The 16,025-nt window shown below is 36.7% G+C and overlaps 1 protein-coding gene across 1 annotated transcript in view; it reads left to right on the plus strand.

Moving 5' to 3' along the window:
* Positions 1–16,025, plus strand: part of MACO1 (macoilin 1) — an 86,884-nt gene that overhangs the window by 15,266 nt on the left and 55,593 nt on the right. The window contains exons 2-6 of the mRNA XM_007935744.2: positions 3,012–3,153; positions 4,592–4,718; positions 8,228–8,351; positions 9,912–10,090; positions 11,319–11,820. Of these exons, the coding sequence (XP_007933935.1) occupies positions 3,012–3,153; positions 4,592–4,718; positions 8,228–8,351; positions 9,912–10,090; positions 11,319–11,820 (1,074 nt within the window). The remainder of the gene's footprint in view (positions 1–3,011; positions 3,154–4,591; positions 4,719–8,227; positions 8,352–9,911; positions 10,091–11,318; positions 11,821–16,025) is intronic.

Below are 16,025 nucleotides of genomic sequence, written 5' to 3' on the forward strand. Positions count from 1 at the left end.
AATTGACTAGGTTCCAAGTTGCTGATGAGTCAGTTTTGATTGATGGCGCCCCCAAGTGTGTCAGAGTAGAACTGTACTCCATAGGTGTTTTTTAAATAATATTTTATTTTGTTTTCAGTGAAGGTTTGCACATCAGTTTAGGTTCCCATTCAACAATTCTACACAAGTTGTCCAGTGACATTGGTTACTTTCTTCACAATGAGTAAACATACTCATCATTTCCGTTTTGGTTGTTCTATTTCCATTTGATCTCATATACATGAGTTTTTAAAGGAACACAGTACTTACGAGTATTATTCTCGAATATTATATAATGAATAATATTCATTATTATTATTATTACTATTGAGCCAGTTTGTTACTGAGCTAGAAGGTGACCTCAGTAGTTAGATTGGTTCCAGGCTTGAGGAGTATCTCAAGGCAGTTACGTTGAGCAGTTCTGCAGTTTCAACTAGTCTAGTAAGTCTGGCTTTTTTTTCGTAGGAATTTTCGGTTCTGTTTCATATTTCCTTCCCATTCTATCTGGGTCCATCTGTTGTGGCCCCGATTAGAAACATCGGTAGTAGTAGCCAGGTACTATGTAGTTCTTCTAGTCTCAGGGTAGATGAGGCCATGGTTCATGTAGACTGATTGTCCTGTGGAGTAGTTTCTTCTTTCAGTCTTTGATTTCCTTCTTTCTCTTTTGTTCCAGAATGAGTAGAGAGCAATAGTTGTAATGGCTGCTTGAAAGCTTTTAAGACTCCAGACGCTACTTACCAAACTAGGATGTAGAATATAACTTCATGAAGTATGTTATGCCAGTTGACTGAGATGTTCCATGAGACATGGTCCTAATTCTTCAAATCCAGAAGTCCAGTCCCATGACATATTTGGTTATGTCAAAGAAGTGTCTAACTCATAGAGACCGTATAAAACAGAGTAGAACTGCCCTGTAGGGTTCTCAAGGCTATACATCTTTATGGAAGCAGATGGTCTCATCTTTCTTCCATAGAGTGGCTGGTAGGTTTGAACCGCCAACCTTTGTTAGAATCTACTCGATGGCAGTGATTTTTGGTTTGAAAAAAGTGTCCTCAACTGTGCCCCCTGTGTGCTTTGTTATATGTATGAATATATGTGCATACAGTCATATAGATGCATATGCATATGCCTATATATAGATACATATATACATAGCTGTACACATACATGCCTACATACATACATACCTGCACATAAGTCCTTTGGTTGCTTTTGCTGTTTTTTCAAAATTATATATACCATGGCAATTACCAACAGATAGATTCCTTTTTCTTGTGTACTTTTTTGTGACATTTACTTTCTTCAGGCTGTGTACACTTCATCTTCATTCAGTGTTACTTTTCCCATTACCAAAAATAACAAGTGTCTGCTATCTAGAGAATGTCCATGGGGTTTTTAATGACTGATTTTCAGAAGTCAATAACCAGGCCTTTCTTCTGAGTCACCTCTCTGGGTGGAGTTGAACCGCCAACTTTTTGGTTAGTGGCTGAGCACGTTAATCTTTTACGCTACCCAGGAACTCTTCAATGGGTTATTGATGCTGGGTGCTCTTGAGTCCATGCTGACTCCTAATGACCACGTGTGACAGAACAGAACAGCCCAGAGTGTTTTCCTGGGTGTCCTCTTCACAGAAGATCTGCACATCTTTCTCCCACAGAGCTGCTGGGTGGGTTTGAACTGCCAACATTCGGTTAGCAGCCAGGTGCTTAACTGTTGTACCACCAGGGCTCCTTTGACAGGGTTTTAAAAAATCCATTGCTGTCATAAAGGTTTATATATGGAGGGAAACTTTGTTGGTTATCAGGAGTGGGAGGGGAGGGGAGGGAACACTGAAAAAAAAATTCCATTGACCCATGTCACTTTAGTTTTCTGTATTTCACTGTATCTAAATTATATTTTGATAAAATGCATTAGAAAAAGAGAAAGCATTTCTGTCTAGTCAATTCTGACTCATAGCAACCCTATGAGACAGAGTAGAACTACTTTGTAGGCTGTAATCCTTATGGAAGCAGACTGCTGTATCTTTCTTCCACAGAGTAGCTGGTGGATTCAAACTGCAAACCTTTCAGTTAGCATCCTGAGTACTTTAACCATTGTGCTACCAGAGCTCCTCTTGACAGGATTAGGGATGTAGAATTAAGGACTTATTAATAGGTAGCATCTGAAGACATCTATTATGCAACTAATAAATTAGACTTTTAAGTTAAATGAAAAAAATCATAATGTTTATCTGTGTCCTTACTGCTGCTGCTACTGCAGTGGTTAGATATATATCCCAAACAGCTTGTCAGAGTATTTTTGTTTACTGTACCTCTTGCAGGAATTGGGAATATATATTTACATCTCAGCTGTAGCAAGGCCTAGATGCTTTAGGATTTTTTTCTCTCATGTAAGGTTTTGTGCCCTCATAGCCCACAGTAGGGATTGGCATCTGCTCTTGCCTGCTGTCTATTTTGAGAAGCCATTTGGGCCTTGTTTGCTTGGTGCAGATGAATACTATATAGAGAGGCAAGAGGAGAAAGGGGGAAAAGATGGAATTCTTCAAGCATGTAGGGATGTGCATCAAGAATTTCAAATGCTCTGCCAACAGATGTAGAGGGGTGAGAAAACAAATTTGAAGCCTTTCAGCCATGACATTTTCTTCTAATGAAGAACAGCTTGAAAGCTGTAATTTTGAGAGAGTTGCAGTATTTTGAAGTCAGACACTTAGCACATTTTTAAATAGCGGTGAGCTTTAAATGTGTGTGTATTTTCCATCTTAAATGGAATTAAGCCTTTTTGGTCATCCTCTTATCTTGATAGCTGTGGGCTCAGAATGATAGCAGGGCTTTTGAAATTTAGATGAGCTGTGGCAGTTTCTCTTTCTATGCTTTTTATCACCATTATTTTCATGGTATATGAAGTAAATTTTTTTCTCTTTTAAACAGAAACAGTGTGTCTTTTTCTAGTTAACAAATGACTTTGAATTAATTTTTCATTTTTATATTTTGCAGTACATTTTTATACCTGAAATTCCTGGTAGTGTGGGCACTTGTCCTCCTGGCAGATTTTGTCCTGGAGTTCAGATTTGAATACCTGTGGCCATTCTGGCTTTTCATCAGAAGCGTCTATGATTCCTTCCGATACCAGGGACTGGTATGTTTACTAATACATGTTTCCTAAGAATGAAGGATTTAATTACCCTTCTAAGAAAATCTTCATTAGCTACTAGTTAAACTGCTTAAAATAGATTTTATTAGCAACACTTAAGTGACTGTGTTGGGTGTATAGACTCAAACTGGCCTCTAAGGCTATTTTGTCTACACTCACTGATCAGATTGTTTCTCCATTCCAATTAGAAGTGAGGGTGACGTGGGGAGGAAGACTTCGGGAGGGAGAGGAAATAGAGGAGGAAGCAATAATTGCTTACTCCAGTCATGAATTATTTCTGGAACCCCTCTGACTGTGCTGGTGGCTGTCAAACTTTTTGGTCTGAGGACCACTTTATGCTCTCTGTTATTGAGAACTGTGAGGACTTTTTGTTTATGGGGATTACATCTATCCATGTTTACTATATTTGAAGTTAAAACAGAAAATTTTAGAATACTTATTAATTCACTTAAAAATAACAATAGCAAACTCATTACATGGTAATATGACATTTTTCAAATGAAAAATAACTGTTTCCCAAACCAAAAAAAGAATTCAAAGAGTGGTTACCCTTTGGGGAATCCCTTTAATGTCTGGCTTAATACAAGACACCAGGATTCTCACACCTACTTCTTAGTTCAGTCTGTTGCATTATCACATGTCATGTAACTTCTAGAGAACTCTGCCCTACGCAGAGAAATGAGTGAATAAAGTAGAGAACCTCTTAATAGTATTATGAAAATAATTCTGACCATGAAGACTCCCTGAAAGTGTCTCAGAGAACTTCAGGGATCCCCATGCCATGTTTTGAAAACTGCTGGGTTAGAACAAGGGCACAGGCCTAGGCCTGTCCCCTTGGTTGACCTGTTCTGTTGTGTTCCGTAGCCACATCCTGAACCTGTAATCCTTCTACCCAAGACTGTAGCAAATCCTTGACTAGAAAAGATGGTTTTGAACTCATGGCGTGTTGGCAGAGGAATGTATCAACCATAAACATTAGAATGATTAAAATCATGTATTAACATCCTCATAGTTCTTAGTAATATTTTGCTTTGTCTAAGCTCCAACAGGCCTGTCCTTTAAGAATGAGGCTCTTTAGGAATGGTTTGTGAGGGGAGAGTAAAGTTTATTGTGTTAAATGTCTAGCTCTTTCAGATAACCGCCTGTGGAGTCCAAATGAACTCACAGTGGACAAGCCTGAATTTGTTCCAGTCTGGTTCTTCTTCATGATTTGAGGACCATAAATAATATTACTCTTTAATGTTAAATTGACAACTATTTTAATATATGTTTAGGTTGATTTTAAATGTTTAAACTTTCCTGTTGTTAACTAGCTTGGTAGTTATTGCCTGGCAATTTCAGAGATGATGTCCAGGGTGTTTTTAAACAGCTTCTGCTTAAAGTAACAAGTGCTAAGATTTTTTTTTTTTTTTTTCCCCTTTAGGCCTTCTCAGTATTTTTTGTTTGTGTAGCATTCACGTCAAATATAATATGTCTGCTCTTCATCCCCATACAATGGCTTTTTTTTGCTGCTAGCACATATGTGTGGGTTCAGTACGTATGGCATACAGGTAAGTCTTAATGATGTCTTAGATGAGTAGAAATCTTAGATTCAAATTTTAGAAATGTTTCTTTGAGTAAATTACTTGGAGTTGAGTTTAAGTGGACATTTTAAAGTTGCCTTTACCTAATAGGTTGTAATACACCTTTTCAAAAAAAATACATATATATTTTTTCATTATTTGAATCAAAAGTTTGTCCTTATGATGAGTTATCTTGATTGTAGGCATTACCATAATTACCCTCAGTGCAAAGATAATATTAAAAAAAAAGAAGGTGATTTCAATTTAGGTAGGCTTGACGACAGCCACACACCAAAGGAAAAAATGTTTATAGATTTCGGCATTGAAAGCAACGTCAGAGTTAAACCCATGTTTAGCATAAGAATTCCTATACATCCCTGGCACATGGTGGTTTTTATCTCTGATTAAAAACCTACGGGGACAAGGAACTTACCACTTCTGGTGTCCTGTTCCATTTTTGGGTAGTTGTAGTAGTTCTTGGTCATACTGAGCCAAAGTCTTCCACCTTACACTTCTGACCCAATATGTTTTAACTGTTTGGGGGCTTGCTGGTCCGTTAGAGGGTCTAAAGAAGCTCTCCCTGGAAAAATATATAGGAATGCACAAAACTTTTCATTAAAATTTCGGGGGTCAACAGACCTTACCCTCAAACCCAGTAGGCCCCTCTGTGTTGGACCACATTAAATGAGTGTAATTTCTCTTCCATGTTAACTATATTAACTTTTCTTAATTTTGTTTATTTAGACACTGTCATAATATCTCAATTCCTCTTTTCTGTAGTCAGAACATCTCTGTGTGGTATTTCAGGTAATTTACCATCCTGGTCTCCCAAGTTCCTTACTCGTTCTCTTTACCAAACTACACTATTGCAGGTAGGTTCTGACTAGAGCAGAGCCCCACAGTCACCTCCATTCTTCTGAGAGCTATACTTCTGTTATTTCAAACTAAGAGCAGATGAGGTGTTTTGACAGCTCCAGCCCACTGTGAAAGCCTGAATGGCCTATCCACTGGGATATAATGATTGGTCACATTTGTCTTTAAAGCTGCATGAAACTTGATTCTTAGGCCCGGCTGCAACCTGTAGGATTTTGACTACTGAGAGGAGCACCAAATCATAAAAGCTCCCTGGAGCAACATTCATCCTCTTCTCAAAGCTGCTTAAGAGGATGATGTTGGTCCATGGAGCGCTATTTAAAGTATCCAGTATAAGCATGATGTTCTCAGTAGTTAGCATTCTCTTGTATCTGATTTAATTTATAAGCTAACTTGCAGTTCTTTGGTCTCTTTTGTTTTAATTAAAGTGATTGTTTAAATGTACCAGTTTTTGCCTGAATTTCCTTGCCCCAGGCCTTAGTTTTGAGTGAGTTGCCATTTATAGTATTCCTTGGTGGAGGGAGATCCTTCTCATCACCCTTTCTGTCTTAGTTTCTTCTCTGTCATATGAAGGTGGAGTAATCTAGATAATGTCTAAGGGAGTGTTTCCGCACCAGTCTTCTGTGACTCTGATGAACTATGGTGATTCCCTAAATTGCTTTAATAACATCTTAGTAGTTGAAAAGAAACTACTCATATAACTATAAGTGGAACCAGTGAGTGGCCCATCAGAGCATCATTGATCCTAATGTTACAAGTAATACTGGCCTTTCTTTAGCCCCAGGCTCAGAAATGCATGTTAGAATAGCTAAGTTGTGAAACATGTTTTAAATTGAGATGACTGGTACTTAAAAAGCAAATAAACAAATAAATAAAAAACCAAAAGGCATTGTGTTATTATTGAATCAGATAAATAATGAGTGTAATTTATATAACTTGACACTAATTTTTCTTCCATTTTTTAAAATTTAAAATCCTTTCTTAAGAACATAGGGAAAGGTTGATGAAATTTTATGTGATTATAAAAGAATGATGAAATTGTTACAAGCTTTTTTCCCTTCCTGTTAAAAGGGGAAATAACCAGTATATGAAACTATATGTACAACATGATTTTTATACTTTTAAAAATTCAGAAATGCTTTCACTATGTTTTTATTTTATTTTTTTGGAGTTGTGGAATTACAGATATCTTTTCCTAATTTGTTCTTATAATGTGCTTATTATATTTATAATAACTTTAGAACTTAATATAGGAATAAAACCAAACTCAGTGCCATCAAGTTGATTCCAACTCATAGTGACCCCTATAGGGTTTCTAAGGCTGTAAATCTTTATGGAAGCAGAGTGGCTCATCTTTCTCCCGTGGAGTGGCTGGTGGGTTTGAACCACCAATCTTTGTTAGCAGCAAATGCCTTAACCACTGCACCACCAGAGCTCCTTTAATTTGGAATAGGAAATGCAGATATTTGAAAATACATTTTGAAAGTGCATTATCCTGTGAGTTGTTGTTCTTCCTTCCTATACTGTGGGAAATATATATATATATATTTTTTGTGTCTTAAATCCTTAAGAATGATTGAGGGCATTAGCTGCTCTCACAGAACTTCCAGTGTCATCTTACGTCACAGAGTAGTAGGTCTAAGGGAACTTGGGTTGTAGTTCAAAGCAGACGCAGAGCAATAGCTGTGAACTTGGACCCAATTTGCTTAAACTCTGGGTCTGTCTCAGTTTTTCTTCAGTAAAATGAGGAACCTAGACTCAATAATCTTTCTGGTTCTAAGAGTGTATGATTTTTCTGTAGTTTGATTCCAAAGTTCCTCAGCAAAAAGTGATTTAGGTCTTCAGGTAACTGATTTTTCTTCCCTTGTCTCTCTATTGTGACTTTCTTGTTGTACATCGTCTCAAAAGAGCTTTCCAGTTCACTGCACTTTATGTCTGTGTGATTCACATTCATAAAATACCCCAGAATTAGTCACGTCTGACATACATGGACAATTTGGTGATACCAAGTACATTAATCATATCCTACAGATACTGATTCTAAAAGGCCAATGAAAATCATCCCATTATTTGCATCCTGTTTATTTTGCTGCAAGTTGCTTTTTTGTCCCTTGAAAATTATTTTTAATTACAAAAGGAATATGAGCTTGTGTTTAAGAAAAAAAAAATTTGAACATTACTTAAATGTCAGAAAATTTCTTTGTGCTGCAACTCCTTCTTATTTAAAAATTTAGTTTTGTATAACATTCCATGAGGGTAAAAATTTTCCTGATTCTTTTGAAAAGCTGCATCATACTTCATTATGTAGATTTTTTTCTCTTCAGTTGCCTTTTTATTGATTTGTAGGAGCTCTTTGTATGTTAGAGCTATGACCCCTTTGTTTTATGTATGTGTAGGGAATATTTTCTGCCAGAATATTTGTCTTTTAATTTTGTCTATGATTCCATGACATCTTGGCATCTTTTGTCATATAAAACATTAGTTTGGATCAACTTGCTTTTTATTCATATATTTAGTTCAAAGTCTTGATGAAAGTCACTGTAGTTGAATCAGTCTACCAAACAACCCGTCCATTACATTAGTTAATGTAGCTTTGATGCTTTCTCTCTGCTGCTTTCCCACAGAAAGAGGAGTATGTTTGCCTACAGTGTCCCTCTGGATACTCTTTGTTTATATTGAAGCAGCAATTAGATTTAAAGATCTCAAAAATTTTCACGTAGACCTTTGTCGTCCATTTGCTGCTCACTGGTGAGTGTTACATGTATTCCTAATCTGTAATTCATTTCAGTGTTTAAATGTAAAACGGTAAATTCAACTATAAATTTTTTCACAGAGATTTTATATGAACCTAGAAAGCAGCATAGTGGTGGTAAAAAGGATAAGTCCTCTATGCAGATGAGCGTTTGTGTACAGCTCTGTCTCTTGATAGCTGTGCTGCCTGGGATGTGTTACCTTCTAGAGGCCTCAGTTTTCTTACCTTTATATTGAAGACCTGTTTCAGTTAGCTATGGAGAAGAGGTGATGCATGTAAAGTGCTTAACTGCCAAGCACATAGTAAGTGCCTGATAAATGTTAGCTGGTTTTATTATAATCTGATACTGATTCGAAAAAGTCTTGAGGAAATATATGGCTTTGTCATGAATCTTACCAGAGCTCCTATTTTTTAGGTTTTTTTTGTGTGTGTTTTCATGACGCTTAAATGAAATAATTTATCTCATTAATTTTCTTAATTTCTTTAGCCTATTTGAAAAAGATTATTATTAAAATTGTTAAAGGAATATTATTTTTAAAATAAGTTTGGTTCTTATTTATATCTCTTGTGGAAATCACCTCCTAATGTAAGTTTTTCTTTTAAATATACCCTTTTTTGCTAACACTTAGGCAAAAAGAAAAACAAACAAGAATCTACTAAGAATATACAATTTCTGGCATTTTTGAAGTTATTTCGCAAACAAGTGAATTAAATAAACCTACTCAGTAAGACTTGTCACTTTAAATTTGTAATGAGAACACATTTGACTAATTATAATTGATAAATTTTAATGTTAATGAAGCTTAATGTGGGTGTTTGACAGTGTTTATAGAGGCTTTGAAAAAATTAGATAGGCTGATGAGTTGAATGAAAATAGTTCAATTTATTATTCCAGAGATTAGAGTTGTAAGTATGGCTAGCTTAATTTGGTGGTAAAAACCAAATGTTGGTACTCGTAATTATCAGATCCTTATTTAAAGGATTCTTGAATTTATGTGTGACAGAGTGTCTATAAACTAATTTTCCAAAAATAGCTGGTGACAGCACCCCTCAGGCAGCATGAAAATTAAGTTAATATACTTGCTTGAATTTGATCCTGCTTTCTAGTATTAAAAACCAGGTAATGTCCTTTTGATTTTTTCAAAGTTGTGTTTATTTGTAACCACCATAAAGTCTCTACCCTATTAGTTATTAAAAACATACAGGTACTAAATCCTAAGAAACAAGGCAATTCTGCATTTTAAAATGTTGCAAGTCTTCAGCCCTTGTATCTGAAAGTCACTGTGATAACTCCTTGAGACAGTGGAGAGCACCAGAGTCTGGTGGGAAGCTTCTTCCCGCTATTCCCAGGGGTTTGTTACATGTGCCAGTTCCCTCTTGTTTCCACAGCAGGCATTGTATTTATTTATTTATGGGTTGACTGAATGTTATCTTCAACTACTAACATCAACTAGAATTTATATTTTAATTGTAGTGATAGGTGTTCTTATGTGCTCGAGGCATATATATTGTTGGTCTTTAATTTAAAATTACTAGATCGATTGTCTTCTTTCTAGTATTGGGTACCCTGTGGTGACTTTGGGCTTTGGCTTCAAAAGTTATGTAAGCTACAAAATGCGATTAAGGAAGCAAAAGGAAGTGCAAAAAGAGAATGAATTTTATATGCAGCTTCTTCAACAAGCCCTCCCTCCAGAACAACAGATGTTACAGAAGCAAGAAAAAGAAGCCGAGGAAGGTAGGTCTTTACTCGAAAGCTGTTGGCTCAATAAGCTAGTCATTATTTTGTCTGTCAGTAGAATTTTCTTTTTTGGAAAAGTTCCTGGGATTTTGGAAGATTAACAAGGATTTTCCTGTTTTCTGGAGTCTCTTCTTTGGGCCATTGCTTTATTTGGTCATATTTTATGGAACGTAGGTGCTGTTTCCTACCTACTATCCGAAGAACATGTGCTTTTAAATATGTTCATTTTTTAAAATATTTTATTTGTTAAAAATATTTGAAAATATTTATTCTCAGCAGCAAGATAACATATACCTGTGATTTTGTAACTTTAAACCAAAGTATAAGCAAGATAGACATATGGACATGTAGAATTAAGTTTTATCCATCAAAATTTTTCTGAATAGAGCTAAGATGGATAGATCCTATTCTAAATGGTTCAAATAATGCAGTATAGATTTTAAATGACCCCTTTCTAATAGAACTTCTTTCATAGGCATTTAATCAATAGAAATAGGTGAATTGACAGTGATACCAATTTCATTGTGTTTGAATGTTGGATGTTTGGGGGGTCATGTTTTTAGTTGATCCACAATCCTGTTCTCTAGTGTGGTACAGAAATATCTTTTCAAGTAGACTTTAACAGACTAAAAAGTTATAGGCCTAATACATAAAATTATTCATAAGTGGTCTGGTAAATGACACAGACTTCTTTGTGTGTGTGTGTGTGTGTACATAATACATACTTCTTCAGCACTAGAGTCAAAAAAGGGGATAAATGTCCTGTATCCTAACATCAGATTTCTTATTTTGTTCCATTTAACCTCTTTCTTTTCAGTAAATTTGTTATTAGCAGTTTGTTGAATCCTGCCTGTTTTACAGTATGGCCTCTTAGAAGGACAATTGTGTCCTCTCACCCCACTGATAGACAAATTTGATTTGACTGATAAGTAAAGTACAACTTAATTAAGAAATTCTGATGTTATTTTGAAGGCTAAAACTTACTGGCTAGCATTCATACATAATGGCAATTTTCCAGAAGTGCAGCTTCTCAATTTTATTTGGATTTGCCTTTTGAAGTTAGCATAATATGCTGTGGTTATTGCTTCTAATGAGTTTGCAAATCATAATGAGTTTCTAAGCATAGATACTACAGTTTGCTGAATCAATCTCTTGTGTGTTTCTAAAAAACTAAATATTCTGGTGTGTATTTTTTTTGTCTGTTGGTTTGTTTTTGATATTATAGCAGCCAAAGGATTACCTGATATGGATTCTTCGATCCTTATACACCACAATGGAGGTATTCCAACCAACAAAAAACTCTCTACAACTTTGCCAGAGATAGAATACAGAGAAAAAGGGAAAGAAAAGGACAAGGAAGCAAAAAAACACAATCTTGGAATAAATAACAACAACATTCTACAACCTGTAGACTCTAAAATACAAGAGATTGAGTATATGGAGAACCATATCAATAGTAAAAGATTAAATAATGATCTTGTAGGAAGTACAGAAAATCTCTTGAAAGAGGACTCATGCACTGCTTCCTCGAAAAATTACAAAAATGCCAGTGGTGTTGTGAACTCCTCACCTCGAAGTCACAGCGCCACCAATGGGAGCATTCCTTCCTCATCTAGTAAAAATGAGAAGAAACAGAAATGCACTAGCAAGAGCCCAAGTACACACAAGGACTTAATGGAAAACTGTATTCCTAATAACCAGCTAAGCAAACCAGATGCACTAGTAAGGTAAGTGTGTGTACTGTATCCTTGCCAACACTTGCCAATAAATTTGACATATATCTTGAAAAACAGACTCTCCATGTGGGCCTGTAGGAGTTGCTTGTGGTCAAATACTATGACTCTAAAGCCTGAAGTATGTGACATCCTGGTGTCTGTTGGCTACCCATGTTGTTGCCTGGCAGCATTGACTCCAGTTTCCCCTCAGGTTTTTCCAGTGTTCTAAGTAAGAGATGACAGAGATTACTTAACATCTGGCAAATTTACATGTAGCTTGATTCCAGGGCTTTGAACTGGGTTTGAAATGTTTCAGTCATGAAACATTCAGTCATGAAACATTCAGTCATGGCGGACAGAAACAAGGGCAGTGGACGCATTGCATAGCAACCAAATCTCTTGTGTTTTGGATTTTGACCCAAATGGTGCTCCCTCAAAGATGGCGGCCATCTGTGTGACTTTGAATATATATCAGCTGCCATCTTTGAGCAGAGCACCACTGCCTGTTTCCTCCAAAAAAACCCACTGCCATCAACTTGATTCTGCCTCATAGTGACTGTATAGGACAAAGTAGAACTGCCTCATAGAGGTTCCAAGGCTGTAAATGTTTATGGATGCAGACTGTCACATCTTTCTCTCATGGAACAGTTGGTGGGTTTGAAATGCCAGCCTTTTGGTTAGCAGCTGAGCACTTTAACCATTGCTTGGGTCAGCAGTATGCAAGACATTTGGTTGCTGTGTAACAGGAACACTGCTCTTAATTCTGTTGGCCATGATGGAACTGTTTTGAACCCTTGAGCTTGTTCAAAGCCCCATTTGATTTTCCTGGTGGTATTGAGAAGTACTTCTTTAGTCCTGTCCTTTTCTGTTTGCATTACCAAAGAAGAGTTTGTGCCCTGTTCTGGAAACCTCTTTATTTGTCAAACACATACAAAATGGAAGGTTGTTTCCTTAACACCTTGCGCTTGTTTTGTTTTGTTTTCACTTAGAATGTGCATTATCCCCAGATAGTTTTGGGAAAGTTGGAATTGAAAAGTGATCTTTTTCTAAAAATTCCGTAGGCAAATAAAATGTCAAATGATGATTAGATATAATCAGCAATGTTCCTTTTCTCATCTTTAGTTAAAAGAATAACATTGTTGTATTGTCTTGGTTGGCTCAGACTTAATTTTGTTGTATTTTATGTATGTTAAAAATCTGACTGCCATCAAGTTGATCCTGACTCATAGCTACCCCTGCTTGGGTTTCCGAGCAGTATCTCTACGGAAGTAGATTGCCTGGTCTTCCTTTCCAGGAGTGGCTGATGGGTTTGAACTACCAGCCTTCTGGTTAGCAGTTAAATGCCTTAGGCACTATGCCACCAGAGCTCCCTTGTGTATGTTGTTGTTGTTATTTGCTGTCGAGTCAGACCCTACTCATAGCGACCCCTCCTTGGGTTTCCGAGGCAGTATCACTACAGAAGTAGATTGCCCAATCTTCTTTCCAAGGAGTAGCTGGTGGGTTTGAACCACCAGCCTTCTGGTTAGCAATCAAGTGCATTAGGCACTACAAAATATGTTCCTTTCACCTCAGATCTTTTGATTTGGAAGCTGTAATCTCAACTGGAACGTTTCTTTTTATGCGTAACTCAAGAGGGCAATTGTAACTCACTCATTCCAATAAATTATATTTCTCTTCCTTTGGCTTGCTTAAAGACAGACAGATATTCTAGGAGGGAGGATTTACAGTGTTATAAATTATATGAGCTCCAGATTATTAGTTTGTGTAATTTTCTGATTGGCAGCTAGATTAAGGGAAATATATTTGGGTTCTACTGCTGAAACACAGGTTTCATCATCCCTAGGCCATTTTTGGAAGCATACCGTGCTGTTGCTGATGCCAGTCGGCATTCACATCGTTTGTTGTGGCATTCTGCCCATCAGGCCCTGCAGAGAAAACATTCAGCAGAGAACCCTCTTCCAGATGCCCACGAGAGAAAGACGAATTGAGCTGACCTTCTGTTTCAAAGGGAAACCCACTAGACCTGGTATAACCGAAAATGTATCTGCCACAAGCTTTTTAATATCCTTTCTCCTATATACTTTTAATAACAGTAAAGCCAAAACAGTTTTCCTCTGTGAGTTGGTCCAGACAGAGCAGTCCAAGCTCAGTCTTGTGACACCATGTAGCTTGGGCCCCATTTCTGCTGTTGAGTAGAAGATTGACTCTATTACCAGATCTGTCTGTAGTAGAGAAGTTGAAGAACCCAGATGGCCAGTTGTCCAGTAAACTGGAGGTGATGACATGGATTCAGTGTCTATATGCCTGCTCCTGGGGCATCTGCCTCTTCCTGTAGGCATGAATGTATACTCTGCGTTGACCTAACCTATAGGCTGTAGGGCCCTAGGGCATTGCTCTGTTTTAGGAAACTACCTGCTGCCAACTAAATATATAGGAAGTATTTTAAAATTGTCTTATGAACTTCCATAGAATTATTTTCAACTTTTAATGGAGTATTATAAAAAGTAAAATGATGATTTAAATATCCAGCAATGAGGGAGCAATTTAAGTATTAACTTTACTGCCAACCATTTGACAAACTGGTAATATAGACGTTACAAAATCATATCTTAGAGCCATATTAATTGGTATGGGAAGGTGCCCAGGACATAATGTTTCATGAAGAAGGAGAAAGAGATTTTATTAAAAAAAAAAAAAAAAATTCTACACCGAAAATGAATTTAAAGGAAAAGGAACCAACATGTTGACAATAGTTTATTTGCCCACAATGGTATTGTAGCATTTACTTTTTCTTTGTACTTTCATACATTTTTAATTTTTTTATGATGAACAACAATGGAAGAATTTTAAAAGAAGAATATCTGTCAGTGCTTATCCAGTTTGGTTTGTAGGAAGTCTTATCTCACTTCTTCTTGCTCTTCTTGGCTATCTTCTCTATTTCCTTTTGTTTGACTTCATGTAAGTTTTGATGACTGTTAATAAGACTAATCCAAACTTATCTTTGAATCATTAGCTAGAGGCTGCATTTGTTATCTTCAGAGGGAGAGGGCTGGACTCATTGGTCTCTAAGTCTTCCTTGCATGCAAACATACATGGGTTGACAGTATGAACATGTGCCCTTTGCTTCTACAAAGAATATTTATGGTTGTACACAGTTCTAGGCTGGCAGTAACTTCCACAGTGGCAGAGTTGAGTACTTGTGACAGAGACCAGATAGCCCACAAAGCTGAAATATTTACTATCTGACCTTTACAGAAAAAAGTGTGCTGACCCTTGTTGTACAGTAACTGTTTGTTTTGAAAATATTGTACCCTCACTAGACTGTGAGTTCCATAGGACAGAAGTTGGATCTCTTTGTTTTTAGATCTCAATATAAAGTGTTTAGTGAGTGTTGAATAAATGAATGACATTGAGGCAGTGAATTGAGTGAATAGGGCACGCTCTGGTCTGCTAGAGGCATGTGGACAGAAGGTGCTGGATAGATCACTAAGGTAAAGGAGTATGGGGGAAGGTAGGGAGTTTGGGAGTAAGTGTTGCTGCCAAGAAAAGTATGGGAACTTGCCAAAGCAATCCAAAATCCTCTTTGGTTTGAGAAATGCATATCTTACAAAATGACCCTATTTCTGCCAGTTTGGTTTCTGAATTCTTTACCCAACATATTTAAAAACAGACTTGTGTTGGTAAAAAAAAATATATTTTTAATTCTGGCGTGGGAAAAAATGTAGACAAAAAACAGAAAAAACAATAAGGAAAATCAATTATTTTATCTAAGTGCTGGATTGGGAGCTCTGGTGGCATAGGGCCTAAGCCATTTGACTGCTAACCAGAAGGCTGGTGGGTCAAACCCACCAGCCACTCCTCTGAAGGAAGATTGGGCAATCTACTTCTGTAGAGATACCCCCTTGGAAACCCAAGGAGAGGTCACTACTAGTTGAATTGACTCAACGGCACTGAGTTTGGTTTTTTGGAAGTGCTAGATTAAAAGGAATCATGTAAAATAGCATAAAATTTGTTTAAATTTTTCTTCAGTGGTACATTTGAAAATCTTTTAACTATTAAAAAGTTAGAATTTAGGCAGAAAAGGGAAAAGTTACCCCTTAGTCCTACCACTTATTTTCCCCAAACTTTTATTGAGATTTGGGTAAAAGTTTACAGAGCAAATTTATTTTCCATACAGCAGTTCATACACATTTTGTTTCATGACATTGACTGCAATT

Source organism: Orycteropus afer, unplaced genomic scaffold (genome assembly GCF_000298275.1).
Source record: "Orycteropus afer afer isolate SDZICR_OR568_19922 unplaced genomic scaffold, OryAfe1.0 scaffold00031, whole genome shotgun sequence".
NCBI lineage: Eukaryota > Metazoa > Chordata > Mammalia > Tubulidentata > Orycteropodidae > Orycteropus > Orycteropus afer.